The 22,376-nt window shown below is 32.3% G+C and overlaps 1 protein-coding gene and 2 long non-coding RNA genes across 6 annotated transcripts; all 3 read left to right on the top strand.

Annotated features, from left to right (window-relative positions):
* LOC129798555 (uncharacterized) lies at nucleotides 1–2,375 on the top strand. The gene is made up of 2 exons (XR_008751431.1): nucleotides 1–285; nucleotides 358–2,375. It is a non-coding gene; the product is annotated as an uncharacterized LOC129798555 (long non-coding RNA).
* Nucleotides 2,376–4,007: 1,632 nt separating this feature from the next.
* On the top strand, nucleotides 4,008–9,845 carry LOC129798554 (uncharacterized). 2 transcript variants are annotated; one of them, XR_008751430.1, is made up of 3 exons: nucleotides 4,013–4,243; nucleotides 4,315–8,272; nucleotides 8,350–9,845. It is a non-coding gene; the product is annotated as an uncharacterized LOC129798554 (long non-coding RNA). The 2 variants fall into 2 exon arrangements; XR_008751429.1 differs by having other exon boundaries at nucleotides 4,008–4,243; nucleotides 4,315–9,845.
* A 1,936-nt stretch (nucleotides 9,846–11,781) lies between these two features.
* Nucleotides 11,782–13,657, top strand: LOC129798556 (uncharacterized). 3 transcript variants are annotated; one of them, XR_008751433.1, is made up of 3 exons: nucleotides 11,887–12,134; nucleotides 12,207–13,158; nucleotides 13,232–13,657. XR_008751433.1 is itself a non-coding variant. In XM_055841754.1 (2 exons), the coding sequence occupies exons 1-2, from the start codon at nucleotides 11,891–11,893 to the stop codon at nucleotides 12,521–12,523; spliced, it is 561 nt and encodes a 186-aa protein (XP_055697729.1). In that variant the 5' UTR covers nucleotides 11,782–11,890; the 3' UTR covers nucleotides 12,524–13,657. The 3 variants fall into 3 exon arrangements, 1 of the variants encoding a protein (XP_055697729.1); XR_008751432.1 differs by having other exon boundaries at nucleotides 11,889–12,134; nucleotides 12,207–12,969; nucleotides 13,065–13,657; XM_055841754.1 differs by having other exon boundaries at nucleotides 11,782–12,134; nucleotides 12,207–13,657.
* The last annotated feature ends 8,719 nt before the right edge of the window (nucleotides 13,658–22,376 follow it).

The following is a 22,376-nucleotide window of genomic DNA, read 5'->3' on the forward strand; positions in this document are numbered from 1 at the left end:
TCGAAAATTAAGTTGCCTTTCTGATCGAAAATGTGCGATGCTGTTGAGTTATCCAATGTTATCCCAACATCCCAAGCAAATTCATTCGCGCAAAATTTATTCCCTTGGAAAATGTCATCATCTCCAACTTCCTATATTCTTTTCTCATAATGAAGGCTTTATTGGATAATATTACTGCTCTGTTAATTGGCTTATGCGTCTTCTTTGTATTATTGATGTTTTATCGGTTTTGTAAGTTCTGCTGCTGCCCCCCTGACGAAGATTCCGAAGTTCCCATTCACAGTGGTAAGTCTCCTATTTGTTGCTCTTCTATTTCTAGATGGCCAGAAAATTTTATGATTTTTTTTTGCTTTGCAGCTAACATTCTACTAACATCATCCCGTCATACATCCCCAAGACGGGCAGGTAATTTTCATACTCAAGGAACAAGAGAACAAGAACGTCCAATTGGCTTTACTCATCCTGCATTCAATGGAACATCTCAAAACGCACTCCCATCCGCGCCAGTACCATCGTGTCCGGTAGAAGATTTTCCGTCAGAACGTGATACTAGTAGGGAGGTACTACCTTTAGATCAACCATCCAGATATGATATTGATCCGCCTTCTTATGAACAAGTAATGAACAATGCAACTCTTTACCAGAAACCATGAAAGACTTAAGAAGTCTATTGGCCTTAACCTTGGCCTTAAGTTCTCTATACTTAACAGGAATTTCCTTCTACAATATTGTATGGAAATTTTCTTTAAAAATCACTCTCAATTGAGAGCAAAGAAAGTTGCTCTCAATTTGTTGAGATTTTAAGACCAAAGCCTTCCTTCTCAGTTCCAACATGACATGACATATATACCTCTTAAAATCAGGATGTATTCTGTCCTCTTAAAATTGGACAGAAACCTGTGATATTCTTTAAAGTTTAAACAACTGCATTAAATGATAAAATATGCAAAGCCTAATTTAAATAGTAGAAAACAGTTATATGGACTTCAGACTTAAGGCTCAAATAGACTCAGGCTAATCCTTGAGAGTATTTAGCTTGTAAAATTTGACAGGAAAGATGTATCCCAAACTGTCATACACTGAGGACTTGGAATCATCAATTAAAGGTCCTTTACATAAACTTCCTTTACCTAACATTTATTTCTAAATTCTGCAGACTAAATATTCTCGAGGATCAGCCTGAATCTATTATGGCCCCTAGCCATATGACTTAACATTTGTGACTTCTTATCAGTCAAGATATTTAGGATTTTGAGGCCTTCAGGAAATGAGCTAAATCTCTAGTCTGAAGACCGTATTACCGTAATCACAGTTACCATATTATTTTAAGGAAGATAAGGAAACCGACGAAATTGCAATGCCATTTTTGTTTTGATTCGAAACATTTTAACAGAATTTTTACCAACAGGTTTATGAAAAAAAAATCTGATCTAATTTTGGCACTTTAGTGCTTATGGGTTTTTTATAGTGAATTCTACAAAAACTTCAGGGACTTTTAAACTTATGATAGGGTCGAACGAAAACTTACTTGCACTTTAAAAACTTTGTATCGCGGACCTATTGGCATTCTTTTTGTACCATTAAGGCCTCTACACATTGGGAGCAATTTTTGACAAAAATTGCATTTTTGACAGAATTTTGACGTTTCTGCCTACAGCACTGCAGCCAATTTCCTTCAACAAAGCAATTTTTGACGAAAATTGTGCTCAATGTGTAGACACCTTTACTTGAGGTATGAAATTTGAAGACCTATCCTTATAGGGAAATGTAGATTAGTAAAGAAAACATCACAGGGTAGATAATCAATTTAATGCCATGCTCCGTTTAATGCAACTCCAAATAAATTTCTTCTCAATATTTTAGCGATTTTAGCACATTAGAGTTGCAAAATCAGAGTATTTTACGGGGATTTTGTAATTCACTTGTAAAATATTAAAATAATTAAATAAAAATATCAATTTATCACAGGTGGCATTAAATATGGCAAGGTATTATATAAGTCATCTACCCTTATTACTTGCATTTTATAAGATACATTAAGATTAATTGAAATACTTTGACGAAACTGCCAACAAGTGTTCCCTGCCGAATGTGTTCCTTCGACCCTATAATAAATGCTACTAGACAAGGCGGCCAGTAATCGACTACTCAGCAGAAAAAAGTTAAAAATCTCACCTAATTATGCCTCAGGTTTAAGTTTATACAAATCACACTGACGAATAGAAATAAATCTGAGTACCATCTTTTTATATAAGGACAACGGTGTTGCTCTCATGAATTATAGCCGTAATGTGAAAATCCTTGATTCAGTGATCATGACTTTTACGCTTTCGATGTGTTAATACTTTGGCCTCGATTAAATAAATCTCACTTAATATACTGCTCTTATTTAGCCAAATTGCGCCGTTATACATTTTTACTTAAATAATAAAAATATTAATAATCTTGTTTCCAAATATATATGTGCTCTGGAAATATTCTACAATAGATAAATAGCATACAAAAATATGAGCTTGTTGTAAATTAATGTGTACTTTGTCATATAGATTCTAAACCACTAATTTTGTTAATAAGTTGCAAAGGATTTTTTTAGCAATAAAAAGCAATTAAATATTTCCCCAATTCTAAGATAAATCTATAGATCTCAAAACCAATAGATTTTTTTTAACTGTTGTGAGAAATTTTTAATTTTTAAGTACTTTGGTGAAGTGTACCTTTTAAGAAATAGATGCCAATGTCAAATTTCTTAATTATCGTTTAATTTTAGCTAGTTACGAGGACTCTTTAAACATGTAAATATTGACAAATTTATATGAGGCGTTATTATGTATACCGTAGAGTAAATTGGGGTAATTCGGAATTATATCCAATACGAAATTATGAGATTACTTTACTGATGGGCAAAAAACAAACACGAAGAGTATTACGCAATAGGGAGATGACCTCATTCCGGGTGCGTGAGGGATGCTGATCCTTTCAGAGACCAAACAACAATGTTTTTTCGCCTTTTTTTTCGCCAAAGCTTTCGACGCTACAGTGCGCCTTCTTCAGTGGCTAAAAAAAAAACATTGGCGAAAAAACATTGTTGTTTGGTCTCTGAAAGGATCAGAATCCCTGACGCACCCGGAAGAAGGTCGTCTCCCTATTGCGTAATACTTATTCTTCGTCAGTTATTCTATTGGCAAACACGAAGAGGCACTCTTGAATGAAAGTGCCCAAATAGACTCACGCTTATCCTTGAGAGTATTTAACTTGTAAAATTTGACAGAAAGATTTATTCCAAAACTGTCAAACACTGACGACTTAGGATCATCAATTAGAGGTCCTCTATATAATCTTCCTTCATCTAATCATTTGCTTCGAAAACTTTACACGCTAAATATTTTTGAGGAGTCTATTTTGGCCCTAATACCGGCTTCAGACCTAAGGCTTAGTTATGGCTTAATTGCTCTAATTTCTCATCAATCACAATTTTTTGAAAAAAAAATTAACCTAGGATTGGATTATTAACGATTAATGACCCATTAGGCTCTCAAAAATCAATAAGATTGCTCGCTTTTAGGATTTTGAGACCTTCGGGAACTGAGCTAAACCTTTAGTCTGAAGCCCGTATAAGGCTTGTACCTCTTCGTGGTCATCTTTTTCTCTTTACCTAACTGAAACAGTGAGGAAATCTTAAATTTTTTTCATATAGAAATGATTCCGAATTACCCCATTTTACCCTACAAACTGTAAAACAAAACAGTAAATCTTTAACTTTAATACTCAGCATTTATTTTAACTTTTTATGTTTTCTATTGAAATGTGTTACGTTCATGTTGTTATTTTAAAATTTACAAATAGTACTTAGTGCAAAAATTAAATGTTGTTACCAAATGTGCCAAATAAATAAAGACATTGTTCTGATAAGTCTGTTTAAAATAATTACCTAGCCCTAGCATTCTGATACGATATGATAAGGACATATGCTGAAAAATCTAAGAATCGAGTTTTTGGGTCTTGTGCCGTTCTGATTGAAAATGTGTGATGTGTCTATTGCTCAGCTGTTATCCAAATTTCAAGACAGAGTATTTTATCCGCGCAAAATTCGTTACCTTGAAAAATGTGTGACAGCTTTCGATTCTCGTAATAATGGATCTTTTTAATTCTTTGTATATATTCATAGCCATTCTCTGGTTAATATCACTATTTTGTTTTCTCTGCCGCTACTCCAGCAAAGACTCAGAAATTCCGATTCACATCGGTGAGTTTTCCTTCTGTATCCCCTTTTCGTTAAAATTTTCAGAAAATTTTATGAGACTGATTGTTCTGCAGAAGATGCAGAGAGGACATCCGTTGTTTCCAATCATACACCCCTCACACACGTAGATTCTAGAGATTTTCATACAATAAGAACCGAAGAACAAGAACGTCCAATAGGATTTGCTCCTGAAGTAATCAGCGGAACATCTCAAAGTGAAGTTCCATTGGCGCCAGTTCCATCGTGTCCGGTGGAAGAATTCCCGTCAGAACATAATACTAACTGTGAAGTACCATCTTCAGATCACCCATCCAGTTGTGACATTAATCCGCCTTCTTATGAACAAGTAATGAACAATGAAAGATTCTACCATAAACCATGAAAGGCTTGAGACGTCAATTGGCCTTAAACATTATATAAGATCAAAGCAATCAAAGGGACCACAGCCTTCTCTTTGAGCTCCAACATGACGCAACATAACATAAAATCAGGATCCGTTTTCTTAAAATTGGACGTAGCATCTGTGATAACTCCCTTTTTTTAAGTACAAACAGGAAACCATCTGCATAATAAAGATGTCATCCCGACTAGTAAATAAGTAGAAAAAATCTAATTATTATCTAACTATCAGATACCGTAGGAATCCAGCGAGACAAACTGAAAATAATTTAAGCTTCCCATCATTAGAGCCCAATCGACGCTGATGACCCGATCTACCACTCACGGTTCACACGCGGTAGTCTTATTTATTCACCCTCCGATTAAAATACAAGATTTTTTCGCATATTTCTAAAGTATACTGGACAACTTAAAGTAATTTAGCTCTACAAAACAATTGTGGAACTAAATAAAATAATTGTAAGGCTCTGCTTCCTTTAGAAATAGCCCTTAACTCTCCCTATGAAAAAACTCCGAATTATGATCTAACTTTTGCCACTTAGTGCTTATTATACTTTTTTAATTATTATCTTTCTTGGTATTGTAATATTATATAAATAGCATTTAAATGAACAAGAAGTTTGACGGTTTCACAGTTTTACATAATTATTGTAAAATATCTCACGAAAAATTGCAGGGATTTTTAAAGTAACGAAGAGTAAAAAGCATAAAGGCAACAGAAGCAAATAAGTATAAGGGAAGACTTTCAGGCTTCGCACACACTCTGGCTTCGAACACTTAATACTTTTCCCATATTCCTCTAATGAATCTGACCAATCTATGGTAATATATTTTGATAGCTAATCTTAAGTCATTAAGATTAAGGGCACTCAATGGGTTAAGTAGTAGAGCACTCGCTCTATGATGCAAGTGTCCCGGGTTCAAATCGCCTTTAGGTCACCAGGAATTTTTCTGGCGTTAAAGGTATTCGGATTGCATCCAGTGAGCTTCACTGCACTTGATTCCACGGTCATGGGACTTACAACCTCATCCCGTACAAGAAAAAAATAATAATGTATGTCTAGATATTCCCTTGCGGAAAAGCCTTGTTCCTTTATGCAGGGGCCCATCGAGCCTAATAAAAAGTGAAGATATTTTTCACTTTTCCTTTTAAAAATTTTGCAGATATTGCACCGCGACTTAAACAAATTTCCTCGTAGTTCTTATATTATTTCGGCGAGCATTATGAAATATGTATTTTTAGATAGCTTTGATAGCTTTTAGAAAAAGACTTGCCAATACTCTTCAGTGCCTCTATGCAAAACGTATGGAAAAATGAAATGTCGAGAGGCCCCTGCTTCATGGAATGTTGTACTAGCATTATTATTATTATTAATCTTAAATCATGCATATATTAAAAAAAATTATAGGTCAGATTGGTCAGATTCATTAACAAAAAGTGTGAAAAATATGAAGTGTTTGAAACCAGAGTGTGTGCGAAACCTGAAAGCCTTCCCCTACCCAAACTAGCCACAATGGCTGGGAATTGGCAACTGAGTTGCAAAAAAAACACTATAATTAGCCTCAAGCCCCTAATAGACTCAAGCTGATCTTCGAGAATATTTAGCCTTTAAAATTTGGCAGTAAAAATTTATCCTAAATTGTCGTATACTGAGAGTTTAGGATCATCGATTAGAGATCCTTTGCATTAATTTCCTTTAATTCTTGTTTGCCAAATTTTACAGAATAAATATTCTCAAGGATCGGGCCTCAGTGGATCATTGGATAGAGTAATGGCTCTATGTGTGTGAAGTCTCGGGTTCGACACTAGGCGCTGCATAGATTTTTCAGCTGTTGTATTAGTCTCGAATTAGTTCAGTGAATGAATGGAAAAGTAACCGCCTAAAAAAGAGAGGTTGATATAGGAAATAAGTTTCGATATGCAGAGTTCAGTCGAACACAAATACACATTCACTGCCCAGATCCACAAACCGAGGCTGGTCTACCGTAATATAAAACGGTACTGTGTGTATCAGAACGCACACAGAGCTTTGTGATACACGGTAAAAACTTTTGGACACTGACTAAAATATTGGAACAAGTTTTCCATTTGGCGTTCTCCTCGCTTCGGTGACGGGTGACGGAGTGTGAAAGGAGGGCTACGATATTAAACTAGACAAGCTATTTTTTGGAACAAATTCGTTACTTTTATTGGGTATCTTTTTGTTCCTCCTAGAAGGTACAAATTTGTTCCAAAAATTTTCGGTGTCCGTGGACTAGCTACATTTTGGAACAAATTCGTTACTAATATTCGGTATCTTTTTGAGTCTCATAAAATGAACAAGATTGTGTCAAAAATTATGGTGTCCGTGCCCGTGGACGAGCTAATTTTTGGAACAAATACGTGCCGAAATTTTTTACCCTGTATAGAGCAAGTTTACCCGCCTTGGGGGTTAAGATAGAACAGGAGAATGAGGAGTGCATAATGGGCCCAAATAAGTGGCCTGGGTGCAGCGGTTCGGAAAGGAATATAAACCGACCCATAGACAAATCTTAATCTTAATCTTCTCGAGGATCTGCCTGAGTCTATTTGTGCCCTTATACAAACCATCAACATGTACCTGAATCTTAATGTAACGCCTTTAAACTTTTCCTTATGCCGCAAATGGACTTGACTCATAATAATCTCAATCTCAGGTTAATTTTATTGCTTGAACTCAAAGAGAGAGCAATAAATACATATATTTAGAACTTATATATGTAAGCTAATTCACAAAGTTTAAAACAATCTGTAAATATGTAAAATCTTTAAGATTGTTCTTATGTTGCAGAAGTTCTGTTAAAGGTAATGTTAATATGTGCTTTGTTATTTATAGCTTTTAAGACCTTAATTTCATGGAAAAATTTGCATAAAAATAATTAATAATTTAGCAATAAAAATAAATGAAACTGTCCGTCAATTCTAAGATAGATCTTAAAATTGATAAATGCTGATTCCTCCTATCTATTGACATGGAAATTTATATTTTTTGTTTGATTTACTGGAGTAAAAGAGCAACAAAACTTTTCAATTTATTAAAATTCATACGTTAAACATCATGAGTTGGTCACGAGATCTTATAAAAAATATTAAATGTGCCGAAAATTTTAAGATGAGCTTGTAATATAATAATGTAATATCATTATACAGCCTTTAACTCAGAATATTAAATCATTCATTTTGATAGTTAGCATTAAATTTAAATGTTTCATGCTTCCTGTTAACATGTTTTATATTATATTTTCAAAATTCAATATTGTTACCAAATGTGCCGAATGCCGCATGAATATTAAATAAAGATACTACTTTAATAGCAATTTCTTTAATACTATGCCCTATAGGAGTATGGTAAGGCATATCTTATACTGCAAATTCTAAAAATCAATCTGTTGTACCGTATTTCCCACATTTCAAGACAGTGTCATCCGCGCAAAATCCGTTCCTTTGGAAAATATGTGCTCACATTTCATTCTAATTTGCAATATTTTTCGTCACACCAATGGACTATCTTGATACTGTGATTTTCTGCCTAGCCACTTTCTGTTCAATTTTCATTTTTTACGCACTCTGCTGCAGCTCTAACGAAGAAGATACAGAAGTTCCCATTCATAGGCGTAAGTCTCCCTCTTATTTTTTTTTCTTTTTTTTTCCTAGATGCTCAGAATATTTTAAGAGCCTATTTATTCTGCAGCTGATATTGTAGTAACATCCTCTAGTTATACACCCCTCAGAGAGGCACATCATAGGAATTTTCAAACTATAGGATCCGGAGAACAAGAATGTCCAATAGGATTTACTCCTGAAGTAATTAGCGGAACATCTCAAAACGTAGTCTCATTGGCGCCAATTTCATCATGTCGGGTGGAGAATTTCCCGTCAGAACATACTACTAACAGAGATGTACCTTCTTTAGATAATCCATCCATAAATGACAATCCGCCTTCTTATGAACAAGTAATGAACAATGAAGCTTCTTACCATAAACCATGAATGTCTAAATACTGCTATTGACCTAATATAAACTCAAAAACCATCCCTTTCAGTTCTAACATAATGCATATACTATATATATTTTGAAATTAAGATCTCTTCCCTTCTCTTGAATATGAACGGACCATATGTATAATAACTTTTTTTTAATTAACTACAATGCAAATAAGTAAAATTTAAAAGTGCAAAACGAATGTATTACCTCAATGAAAAAATTAAAAATACTCTTAATACTTAGAATCAAGCAAGATTTTAGAATTTAAGTAAAAATCGATTTTTAATCTAACTTTGGTACTTTAGTGATTATATACATATATTATTTGAATTTTCTTCATTAATATGAGACCATGGAAGTAGTAAGTATTTGATTGACAAATAAAATTTTGGAATTAGTTATAAATAAAAATCCAACTTGTAACGGAATTTTGTTTAAGATAGTACACATCTGTCGCATATACATAAACCCCAAAACTAAACGATATGGCATGGAATTGGCTACTTAACAGCATAAAATGCCTTAGGTTTTAGTCTAAATCGGACTATCGATTAGAAATTATACTCTGAGCTCATTAAGAATTTATGAAAAGACGAAGTTGTTGCTCACATGAATTATAGCCTTAATGTGAAAATATTTTAAGTCAATGTTTGACTAATACGTTTTTAATAAAATATTATTGAGGTTTCACTTGAAAGAATCTCGACTTAATATACTGCTCCAATTGCAAAAATGATAAGTTACATACACAGTAAAAAAAGATTACTACAAGGATAATCGTTGGTTTGCTTTTTTACCACAATTATTCTTGTATAGTTACTCAAATATATATTTCAGCAAAACGCGTAATCTGAAAATGTGGAATTTAAGTTTTATGTAATGGTAAACTGTGTAACAAACTGCAAATGATTACACTGTTGTGTACATTTTCTTACATATTTCGTGTAATCTTACACAGTTTTTAAACAAAATGTGTACAAATTACAGAAATGTGTATCAGTACACACGATTACATGTTTATGTAAAATTTACAATGATAATCATGGCAAAGTAGCTGAAAGTTTTTTACTGTGTATAGTTTATATAGTATGCTTATTTTTTTTTACTAATAGTAATAAAATAATTGTGTATTTCTTGTTGCCACTATGTATTGTTGTTACCAAAATGTGCCGAAGAAATATTAAATGAAGACATAATTCTGATAATAATCTGTTTGAAATAATTGTCTAGCAGTATGATATGATGGATATGATAAAAAACAAATTACTTCTCGAACTATACAGCCTAAACATAAAATAGAAGAACTTCTCGAACTCCACAGAGAGAGCAGGATGGTTGCGGATTTCGGTATTATTTATGTCGTGTTTATACTTATGGTCTTTTCGCAGAAATCCTCAATTTTTGTCACAAAATGGTTTTGAAAAACGACAAAATTAAAAATATTTGTTGACTTATTACAGTACATCATAAGCAATCCATCTTTGAAATCATTTTGAGGCAAAAATTGCAACAAGGCCATAATTACACATATTATATCCCCAGATTTTGTCACTTCGCGTTTCAAATGATTTAATAAGTCCATCCGGCCGATACCACGCTTAGAAATCAAACGGTTAACGATAGACTTGGGACCCTTGGGACCATAAATCGTCGCTAGAACTATTAACTCTTTCCGGACCACAACATATCCAGCGAACGAATTTCAGTAAAACTCACTTTATTGTAATGTTTGTGATCAAATATGATACTTTTGTAGAGAAAGATTTTTTTCCGCTTCTGGCAAATTGGAAAACTCATGGGTACTCTCGTCCCCAAAAGAACGAAAAGGATACAAACTTCAATTTTCCAAAAGTTAATAATATCAATTTTTTGAATTATTTTTGCGTGTCAAATGACTCCTTTACAATGTTGATCACTAAAACAAGAAGAATTATTGACCAGTATCTTGTGGGATGTCCAGGAAGTGGTCAAGAAGACACCAAATTCCTGATTCCTCAAAATATTTCACACAAAAACACTTTAAAACACATTTCTCTCAACACGATGTTATTGTAGACACAAGCTTTCTCAAGAGCCAAAAAAACACTTCCTTGATAATCACAATTCATTAAAATCAGGAAAAACGGGAAAAACTTCCCCGAAAGCAATCTCCCGCGCTGCCAAATGTCAAAATCATTGACCATATTGGCAAAAATTTCGTTCCAGCTTGAAATTTTCTTACAAAGTTGGTGTCAAAAAGCAAATGGCGGGCATTGGCGGGATAACCTTGCATTTGACCTTTAGATTTTTGGGGACGAGAGTACCCATAAAGTTTGAACAAGTTTTTTGAAAATTTAAGAAAAAAAATGTTCTTTGAATTTATGTAATCTGTAATTGTTAGTTATCATACTTATTGGCCCCGAGAGGTTTTTCCTTATTCGGGTCTAGAAATATCAAAAAAGTCACAATATCTGCAATGAAGCAGAAAATCGAAAATTCACGATTTTTAACCAAAAATATCTTAGCTCAGGAGTTAATTGGGATCCTGCAAAAAATATCCTAGATTTGGACATCCTTATAGTTTGTAATCATCCACAAGAATCGGAATTTTATCGATTCTAAATAGTCTAAAAAAATTCTTTTTTTCCATGGGTACCCAGAGTCCCAAAGGAGACGAAAGAGTTAACGCGCCCCTCATTCTCTCCCCTTCCCTATAAATCCCCGGTTTTTGGGACTGCTCAAAATTTTGGTTATGTTTTAGAGATCACAGGCAGACATGTCGTCCCTACGAAAATATCATTGAACCATTCCTAATAACGGTTTTTCAAGGTCAAAGGTTTAAAAGACTCTAGAAAACGTATTTCTCAACCAAAGTGGTTCATGTTGGAGCTCGTTGTAAAGGTCTTGGAATTTCTGATAAGACTGAATCGGGTTTGAAGTTTGAACCGATTATGAACCGATAACTATTTTTTATACGAAAATCAATGTGGTTATCCTAAGTCATTTTGCGCGATCTTTTGAGTGATTAATTAATCAGTTTAAATCAGCTGTGAAAACTTGAAAAATATCATAAAACTTTTTTTCAAATTTAACTGCTGCCCTAATAAAAAAGTAGCCCGATCTTAAAAGAGTCGAATTAGCGAGAGTCTACTGTGAGATGCAACTCACGAGTTTGAGTATGTAGCAAAGCATGGAACGCTTTACCATCTCTTTTACACTGCAAATTTTGTGAATCAAGCTATTTCGACTTGTGCCCTTCTGATCGAAAATGTGCTATGTGTCTGCTTCTCAGCTGTTATCCAATTCTATCCCAAGACAGTTTCATCCGCGCAAAATCCGTTCCCTTGGAAAATGTGTGCCCGCTTTTCACTCAAATTTGCTATATTTTCCCGTACCAATGGACTATTTTGATTCTGTGTTCATCTGCATAGCAATTTTCTGCTCAATATTGGTATTTTGTGTACTCTGCTGCCACTCCAGCAAAGAAGATTCAGAAGTTCCCATACACAGGAGTAAGTGTCCCTTTTGTTTTCCTTTTTTTTCCTGAGTGGTCAGGATACTTAAGGAGGGTATCTTTTCTGCAGCTGATGTCGTGATAACATCCTCTAGTCATACACCGCTTAGACGGGCAGATTCTGGAGATTTCCATACTATAAGAACCGGAGATCTAGAACGTCCAATAGGATTTGCTCCTGAAGTAATTAGAAGGACATCTCAAAGTGATGCTGCACCAGCACCAAATCCACCGTATCCAGTGGAAAATCTTATGCCAACACCTTCGACTAATTTAAGATTACCATCATCTGGTCATCAAGCAATACCCAGAGATGACATTAATCCGCCCTCTTATGAACAAGTCATGAGCAATGAGGCTTATTATCACCATCCACCACGGAATTAACAGGAATTTTATGGAGGATCACATGCTTCCTCGTTCTCTTGACTTCAACATGACAGATAATCAGGATTCCTAAATCGTTAAATCCAAAAAAAGAGAATCTCTTCCTAAGTTATTGTAGCATAAGACGCTTTTAAACTTTTAAAAATGGAATTTTTTTGGGAAATCTCGATGAATTTTTCTCATCACTCCGGGTTTTATTTTAGCTTCTTGCGATGATCTCTCTTATTCTGTGCCTCTAATGCGCACGTCACTGACGCAAATTCATCAAAAAAATAGAGCATATATTTCTCAAATGTCTTCAGAGTAGTGGGTAGTTAGTAAGTCCCTCATGGATTTTGAGTTATTCCTTGCATATATCCCTATCCTTTGTCTCACTTTAATTGTTTTTGTGATCCTAATGATGTGTTTCCAGCACTACATTGGCCCATATTTTGGTTTAACCCCACGTAAGTCACTTTCATCAGGCTTAAAAATACTCCTTAGCTGTTAGTCATTGAAAGTCAGAGTAAAAAAAAGCCAAACTGGCTTAATCTTGTTACAGAAACTGACCAAATGATTACTAGAAATATCCAGACACGCAGATTCTACTCAAATTCCCGACAATTCAATCAGAATCACCTAGTTCGACAGGATGAGTACATAAGATTATGCATGTGGTAGGTTTTACCCGAAAATCTTCTAACATTCCCTATATTTCTCTCTGATCAGGATCCCATCCAATACACCCTATCCAATGCACAGTACTACAACCCCTGTTCCACAAACAAGTCATCTTCCCCAGAACTCCCGTCTGGTCAACAAGAAACTCGTGGTTTGCAAGATTTTTCCAGATGACCATTAACCAGATTTTCATTTTTAGTATACGACAATTTTTTTATAGTACCCCCAAGATTCTCTGACTGAAAATTCTTTTTTTAATAAATAAACATCTTTTTGAGAAATTTTTAAATCCTCTTATCAAAGGACTTTTCTAAGCATTTTGTCGTAATAGATTTTTTTGTGAAAAATATTAAAAAAAATAATAATAAAGCTGATAAAAAGTATGTGTTAAGCGAGTATGTGTTTAACTAAATTTTAAAAATATTTGTATGAGCAAAATATAATTAAATAAAATTCTCTAAAAAAAATACAAAAGAGAAGAGAGTACTTACCCTTAACCGTTATATCCCGCGAATCCTGCTTGACTTGAGTCACCAGAAGTAAGGCTCGTTGTTCCCTCGGACCTATATAGTGAATTTTTTTCGTAATCAATTTACAAAAAATATAGCAACCTCATAGCATTAAAAAATTAAATAACTATAAACAAATTTGTTAGGAATTAAAGTATTTAAAGAAATTATACCAGAAGGGAACTTAATTAATGGATCTATTGGTATTATTCATAAGAAGCTCAGTTGCAATAATAGTCAAGTTCAATTAAACCATGAAAAAGTCTTTTAGATTGCTGATATATCAAAGGACCATTCTAAGCTCCTATAGAATATTTATAAGGTCAATTGCTCGAAAGTAGCTGGATTTAGAATCCTTTATAATTCCCCCTCGCAGGATTTGTTTATTTCCAGATGAAGTCAATTATTTCTAAATATTTGCTTTATTCGTCATAACCATCAGCAGAGAGCTTATAAAAGTCTGGATGAGCAGTAAAATGTGCCTTCAATATCACCCTCAAAATAATGTTCATTCACAGAATTTACTAAGTTGCCAATATAATTGGTATCTCTCTCATTCTTCTGAAAGGTTTGTATTCCCTTCTGCACGCAGAGGCGTAAAGAGAATCCTTGTAGTGGTGAGAAGTGAATTTAGGGGAGTGTGGAGTATTTTCATACAGTCTTATTCATTTTCAAGAAGAATATTTTCAACTGTTAATGCATTTTTTTAACCACGGAAGTTCTTTATATTAATTAAATATTTCTGAGATAAGGGAAGAGCACCCCGGATCGGAATGTTAAGAGACGTCCTCAATATTTAGTTGCAAATATAAGCCACAAAATATTACATGGTATTTTTGTGTATACTAATCGGGATATTAGTGATTCATTTAACTGTACCTGTGCATTTGAATTTTAAATATTTAGAATAAATTAATAAAGCCAGTGACAAGCCTAGATCAGTTTATAGAGGTGCGATTCCTTCATTGCAAATTTGGATTGTGGCAAACTCGAATGCAAATTTCGTTTAAACTGTATGTAACTTATTTTCGTTATTAATGAAAAAAATGGATGAAAAATGCATAAAAGCGTCTGAAAATTTTTAAAGTCGATTATCTCGGAAACTATGAGAGATAGAGGCCTCAAACTTTATATCCATTTTGAACCTCTTTCAAACTTGATATGTTGCAAAATTAACTTGTCCATGTGGCAGACACTTTCTCTATATCTTTAAATCATGTTTTCTAAATTTTTCAAAGCATAAACCGTTCAGGAAAGTATTTCATAACTGATTGATACAAATTAGTATAGATCTGCCATTGGAACTGTTCCATCTGTTTCGTTAACTTTAAATTGATTTACTTTCAGGTAAAGTTCATTTTCGAAAAATGTTACACAACATCTGCCATCTGATTGTATTGTCCGTATTGTCATATACATTTTTCAATCATTTAGTAAATTTATAAAAAAAAAAGTGATGAGCAATGAAGTATACGAAGACTAATATAACATCTACATTTTGATTTGGTAAGTTTAACTGAAAGCCCTCTCTTTAGTCCCAACTATACTTGTAATCCGGGAATATAATTTTGAGTATAAATATCCCAAGAAGCAAGATAGCTGCCTTATAGAACCAAGTATAAAACAAGTCTTTTAGTGCACTTTTAAAAGACTTAAAGTGAGAATTTTCTGTTGAAATTCCTATAGAAGCTCTTAAGATCCTTAAGAGTGCGCCACTTGACTTATAGTAGTCTTTGTGATGGAACCAAGAGCGTTATAAGCAAATAAAAAGATTTTTGGTTCTATAGTGCCTTACTTAAGGAATCCTACAATACTATATTAAGAAAAAATTGCTTCTTGGGATCTCAACCCTCAACTTCCGATCGTAGAACGTGAATTGCCAAAAATGTCCCATTTTCTATTAAATCTTCCGTTTAGATCATGACCCAGGATTATAAGTCACCTACAAAGTTCTCAAATTTCGATAAATCCTACTCTCTACTTCCATCAACTCATAATTCAGGAATATTATACATTACTTTCTCCACTTTCTCTGAAGTTTCATAAACTCTCAGAAGTCTACACTTTACTATATTTTAATTTTATATTTTTAAATATTTTTTTAATAGAGGTTTGAGAAGAAAATCCGACAAAAATCGACACTAGTAAAAATAAGAGAGACAAATGTTCCCTTTCAAATAGTTCATTTAGGATTTTCTCTGAAGGATCAAATTTACCTTTTGCGAAAGTGTAAAATTTTGATCCTTTGGAAGATTCACTTTGAGGACCCTTTTCAAAAGGACCACTTGCTGAAAATCCTAAAAATAAATTGACGGTTAAAGAATCTGCATTCGAATCAAATAACAAAAGTCCGTCTGAACAGGTAAGCGTGGATTATAACCTCAATTAACCCCTATCTTTCATACCTTACTTTTAAGAAGCTCCCATACAAAATACCCCTTACTAAGTATATGTGAAGGCCACTGTTTTGCGTTCATGGTGTAGAAGAGCGGAACTACGAAAATTAAAATTTTGATAAATAAAGTCTCAGCATTTTGAATTAAATGTTTTATATCCTTTAACTACTTAGAAAGTGCTTAGTCATAAATACTTGATTAAGTATTTAATGAAAATGCTTTTCATGTACTTAATATAAACTACTCAATTAAGAACTTTTCCAAAGGTCTTAATTAAGTACTTAGTGTTAAAGCCGAGTCATACCACTTTATTTTTTATCCTCGCCACAAAGTGCTGACCTATGTCTAGTTTTCATATAATTTATTAAGTAGTTTAATTTTCTACAACTCCTTAAAATTAAGTCGTTGAGTTAAGCATTTATTAAATACTTAATAAATACTTAATGTGTTACCCAGATACTTTATAATCTAATACAACTTTAAATGTTATTTTTAAGTGAATCAACTATTTTTTTTCTAATTGCTTATTAGAAGCTTTACATATGAAAGAGCAATCAAGCATCTTATGGGTATGTAGTAGTAGCCATATACAATTTGTGAAAGAACTACTTTACTGTTTCGATTTGAAGGTTAGACTAAGACGACGGTGAGCGCAGAAAATGTTTAGCTATTGCTCCTGTAGAACAGTTCACAAATAAATACGGTAAGTATAGGCACGCAATGTTTCTACAAATGATACAGGCTTTTCTAGGAGATTGGTTGACATTGCTAAGATGTCAGTAGACATATGAGTGAGGAACGTCTTATTCAAGATGAAAAATAAATAAAAAATTAAACTCATATTAAATGGATTTCAGTTCATTTATAAGAACTATAAAAACAGAATCATTATTTTTTTCCTTTATCGTCATCATCAAAGCTCTACTATTGTCTTCAAATTTATGTTTTATTATATTGAGTAATCAATTAATTCGCAATTTTTAAAGCTTATTTATTACTCATTTTATAAGAAATTTTATAAGTCGAAAATGTAAGAAATTAGTACACTTCTTTTTCTATTGATTGCTGTTAAGCCAACTCTACACTTTTCTAATTGTTTTTTTTTGTTATATTTAAATTTTTATTTTCTTTTGTCTAAAAATTACAATACCACAATACATAAATTGAAAATAGTGAGAAAATTTTAAGATCAAATTTTATTCATCAAGTTTTATTGAAGAAAACTTTGTAATTTACTGAAAAAAAACTATTTTTTTACTTCTCCTTCTCATCTACTATTTTTATTATGTCTATTTTTTAATTAAAATAATATATTTATAGAATAAAATTCAGGGATGCTGGAAGCACCTATAATTTTATTCACACTATTAAACTTCTTTTTGAATCAATCTAATTTTGTAAAATAAATTAACAGTGCCTTTTTCGCAAAAGAAATCTGCCATTTCCTCCAATTTTTTATTAGGATTTCTATAGCTTTGCTTTTGCATTAATTATTTAATTTTTAATTCACATAAATAACAATTACCGCAATAGCCATTGTAATTAAAAACAAAAATTTCGTTTTTGGTTCCATTGATCCATTGAGATGCGTTTTGCCGTCGGTAATGCGTTTGCCGTCGCCGTCGGGTGAAATGTTCCTTCGAATATATTTCATGAGCTGAACATCCTTTTTAATATCTACAAAGCCGACGGCTCACCGGATCCCTTTGCTTTCAATCATCCATCATTCAAATCCTTCAATTCCATGAATGAATCTAATCTCTTAATTTTAAGAGAACTCTTTTAAATTAAGATATTTCTCTCATGAATGTTGGTTTGAGTTTGAGAGAATAAGCTCAATACCAAAAATAAAAGGATAGCGATTGTTATACTTTTATAGGAACTCTGGATATTTTAATCAAGCCTGCCCTCTATCCGTCAAAAGACGTTTTCTTCACGAGAATTCCCGGGAATTGTTAATGCGTGTGTATGGATGTTCAACTCCCCTCTTTGCCGGAGCGAGGAAAACATAAAAGGGACGCCCGAAAAAGAGGGTGATTTTATGGGCATTCCACCATTTTCATCATGCTCTGCAAGACTATATCCATCTGGCATCATGGAAATGGTGTTTCAGATATTTATGTCTCCCATGATTAAACACCAGGAATTTATTAGAGTTTTTCCATTAAAATTTGACCCCACCCACAGAAGGACATTGATGTCTGATAATAAACTGAATGCCTCAAGCTAAATTAGAAGGAATTTAATGGTAAACAAAAGAAAATTATACTGCGAAAAGAGCGGAGTTTTCTTCCTTAATTAAAATTTATTGAAAAGGAACACGAAGTGCGGCATATCCTTATCCTTTGAATGCGTAACTAAAAACTTTTCAATAGACTTTATAGTTCTTTCATTAGAAATCTCTTAATTTTACAAAGAGATATACAACACGTACAATACAAATGAATCCTTTTTGAGTGAATTAAATGCATTTTATAGCTTTTTATTGCACTCCTTCCTCAAAAGGAAACATTTTTTGTGGATTTCTTGTATATTTACAGAATATCACGTTACAGATGCGATTTATCTCCTGTTCAAATAGAAAATTGGCGTGAAATTCAATTTTTACGTCCTGCTGAATAACCTGTTTCAAGTATTATTTTTCTTGTGGTTCAATTTGAAGAATTTGATAATTTTTTATACGATTATTAATTTTATTTGTATTAACTGAATGATTTGGGATTCTTTCATATATTTCCTCCAGGCTTTCATTTAATTTAAAACTCTCTTGGAGAGTTCTTTAAAAATATTTAACTTATTAATTAAATTGCATGAGTGAACAATTTCAATTGACTCACTTTCTTAAAGATTAGGTAGCTTCTTTTATAATTTCTTCTCAATGGATTATCAATTAGCAATGTTGTAGCTATTATTTTTGGTGCCTGAATTCAATATGCAACTATGTATTCATATTCAGACTTCTTCATACAATTAGAAATAAGTCTTACTGTGTTATCACACTTGCACATTAAAATTTTAATATGATTCACATTAATTGTCGCTGGTGAGAGTCCAAATGTGTAATTTGTGTGTTTGAATCATTTTATATTCAAAATTTGATCTATTTGTTGATAAAAAGGTAGACTTGGCCCGCAAAATTTGATATAAATTGATTTATAGCATTAATGCGAAAAATTAATGCGATTTTCTCTTTAATTTTTTAATGTGAAAAATATTTATGCTTTAGGTAAATTTAAACTTATTTTTGCAGGCCAAGACCACTTCTTTATCAATAAATAGAAAAACCCCAAATATTAAGTGACTCAAAGACACAAATAACATATTTGGACGCTTACAAGCGACAATTAATGTGAATCATAATAAAATTTTAATGTGCAAGTGTGATAACGCCGTTATCGTGCTATCACACTATGATTTTTTTCAATTTGTAAATTTAATTTAATTTTCAAATGAATTGTTGCTCAATTCAATTTTGCTATTGTTGCTCAATAGATGTGGTTGCTCAAATTAACTTCAACTCAGCAAATTAAAATATTAAAATTACTCAATTATTCCGATTTTATTGGACTTAGGCGATATAGGCACCCTCATTTTCGTTGTTTTTTCTGCAAATGAGATCCAACTATGTGAAGTAGTTCCTCAAATTCTTCAGTAGCCATACTAAGAAAATTGTTGTGCCCAAAAAACCACCAGTTGCGATACATTTTATCAATGAATCCGTGAGCAGATCTCTCTTGGATCCATTTTTTGGCCCACAATCTCTTCCTTTACCTTGAGACACATTTTTATTTAACATGTATCCTACATAAAGTAGGAAAATTTCTTCCTCATCACTGGACTCACTTATTTTTCTAATAATGTAACAAAATCACAAATGACAAAATAAAACAACTGGCAATCTTCGCGGCTTTGTTTAATTTAGCAAATTTATCACAAAAATGTGTCCTGGCTATGAAAAATTTCAAGTGGTTCTCGCAATTTAAATGCTCAATTTGCTGAGTTCAATTTAAAATTAAATTGTGAAAAATCCTAGTGTGATAGCACTGCTAGGTAAAAATTATTTTTTTCAAAAACATCTTTATGGAATGATTTAATTTAATTGAATTATTTCCAACTTATGATTCTGGAAAAATACCGGTGATTGAAACACTTTATCATATTTTGAGTCTCCCACAAAGTTTGGGTTACTGCATCGAAGTTAGAGGAAAAAAATGTTCTCAACACGTGTGATTATTCCCTTGCTCTGGTGAGAATATTTCTGTGATATCTGGTGATATCAAATATTTTCCGACGGGTTATACAAGTCAAAAAGCGTCGGGAAAATCGTGCAGCTTAAAATATTATAATTTATAAAAAAAAATAGAAGGACTAGGCAACATTAATTTTAAAAATTAAGTCCTCATGCTATTGTAATTGTTGATACATTATTTGAATTAGTACCCACATAAAGAGTTTCACAGTTGAAAAATAAACATAAACTTTGAAAGACAAAATGCTGAAACCACATTTGCGAATACAAATTTTAAAAATAAGCAATTAAAACGTCTTAAAGTCAAAATTGGTGAAATTTGTAAAAGTGCTATTCGTTTGAAGCTAAACACCGTATTGGAATATAATCTGATAAAAATGTAATTTATGGACTATTATAAACCTCATAACATTCCTTATCAAATGCAAAAGAAAAAACGTAAAATACTTACTCTTTTGGTTCTCGAGATGTCTTTGTTGAAATGTGTGGAAATCGGAAAAGCAGTCAAAAAATTATGGCAACTTTTAGCTAGCGATGCGTTTCGATTTATTTAAAATCTTCAGGCTCTATAAAGGAAAGATAGAAAAAATGTACAGATTGAATGAGAAAAAAAATAAAAAATAAAAATTGGTCTGAGGAAAAAACGACTTATAAATGTCTTCAGACATAAATTAGCTCAATTAACATTATGAAAATATCATAAGCATTTTCGCATTAAATCTTTCTTATAAAAAATTGCATGTTTTTTCCAACGTGAAAATATTTAAAAGTGATAAAGTGGTTGCTAATTTGTGTGAGTTTGGTAATAATCTTTAATATACTGTTCTTTTTTTAATAAAAAATCTTATGATTGTTTTCATAATGTGAATGGGCTTATACAGTGCTTCTTGTTTTCGTATTATAAGGTTTACGCAAATGCAGAGAATTTTTGGCCATTTAATAAAGTCGTAAAATTAAATTTTTGAATAAATAATAAATTTTCCTTTTGAAGAATTAAATTGGTTCAGTAAAATTTCAAATATGTATTATTATTTGATCATCAAAAGAAAAAAATGATTTTGCCTTGATCGGGTGAAAAGGCAATGAAATCAAAATTGAACCGCTCAGAGCAAAAATGGACCGTTTTAATAGGGAAATGCCTTTAATGGAGACCACTTTTGCTTTGATCGTCTCAATTCTAAGCTTATTTCCGTAAATTTTTAAATTCAAAGTATATAACAATTTTAAAAAAATCAAAAATTTAAAGTTGTTGCAAAGAATTACATTTTATCAATAAAAAGTCAAATTTGAGCAGTATTAAATGAATTTGAAAAAAAAAACAATAAATTGAAAAATTTTTATTTAAAGCTGTTTACGAATAATTCTTAAAATTAAGAAAATTATGAAAATTTAATTCCAATCAATTATTATATAATTTGTGCAATTCATGAGGACTCCTTAGTATTCTTTTTGTAATCTGTCTGTGAAGTCAATCTCACATTTCTTAAGCAAAAATATGTCATAAACGTAAATTAAGTTGCTAAATTTTGTTAAATATATTGCAATTATAAATTTAAAAGGGAGTGAAGTCAAATGAAAGTTAATTTATCCCTGCGCTTTTTTCTGAGAAATTGGTGCCTATGTTCCAGTTCAGGAGTAGAAAATTTCTAATAATTTAACTTCATATTTTTCAGGTAAAATAACTTATCAAAGGTCAAAAATTTAACCAAGGAAAAATAAAGAGCTTTTCATTTAAACTACAACCATATAATTATGTTATATATTTTAAAATATACCTATTTTTGCGAAGATTTAAGTGTTTTACTGACGAAAATTTAATATTTTACTGCTCATTTTTAATTTTTTACTCTGGTGCACTTGTTTTTTTTTTTAATAATTTTTGGAGCTGCCTCATTTTTCCGACGCTCACCGGCTTTCCATTTCCACTATTATTTTTCTCTGATTTTTTAGGAAAACCGGGATATGATATAAATAACAAAATTTTTAATAAGTAATTTACCCTCTACCCTTGAGGATTAAAACACATGTGTTTCCATTAA

The sequence above is a fragment of the Phlebotomus papatasi genome, chromosome 1, assembly GCF_024763615.1.
Source record: "Phlebotomus papatasi isolate M1 chromosome 1, Ppap_2.1, whole genome shotgun sequence".
In the NCBI taxonomy this organism is placed as follows: Eukaryota; Metazoa; Arthropoda; class Insecta; order Diptera; family Psychodidae; genus Phlebotomus; species Phlebotomus papatasi.

Coding starts and splice junctions, on each gene's coding strand:
- LOC129798556 (XM_055841754.1), top strand. CDS start 11,891: ATGTGCTATGTGTCTGCTTCTCAGCTGTTATCCAATTCTATCCCAAGA. Junction 12,135..12,206: donor AGAAGTTCCCATACACAGGA/GTAAGTGTCCCT, acceptor TCTTTTCTGCAG/CTGATGTCGTGATAACATCC.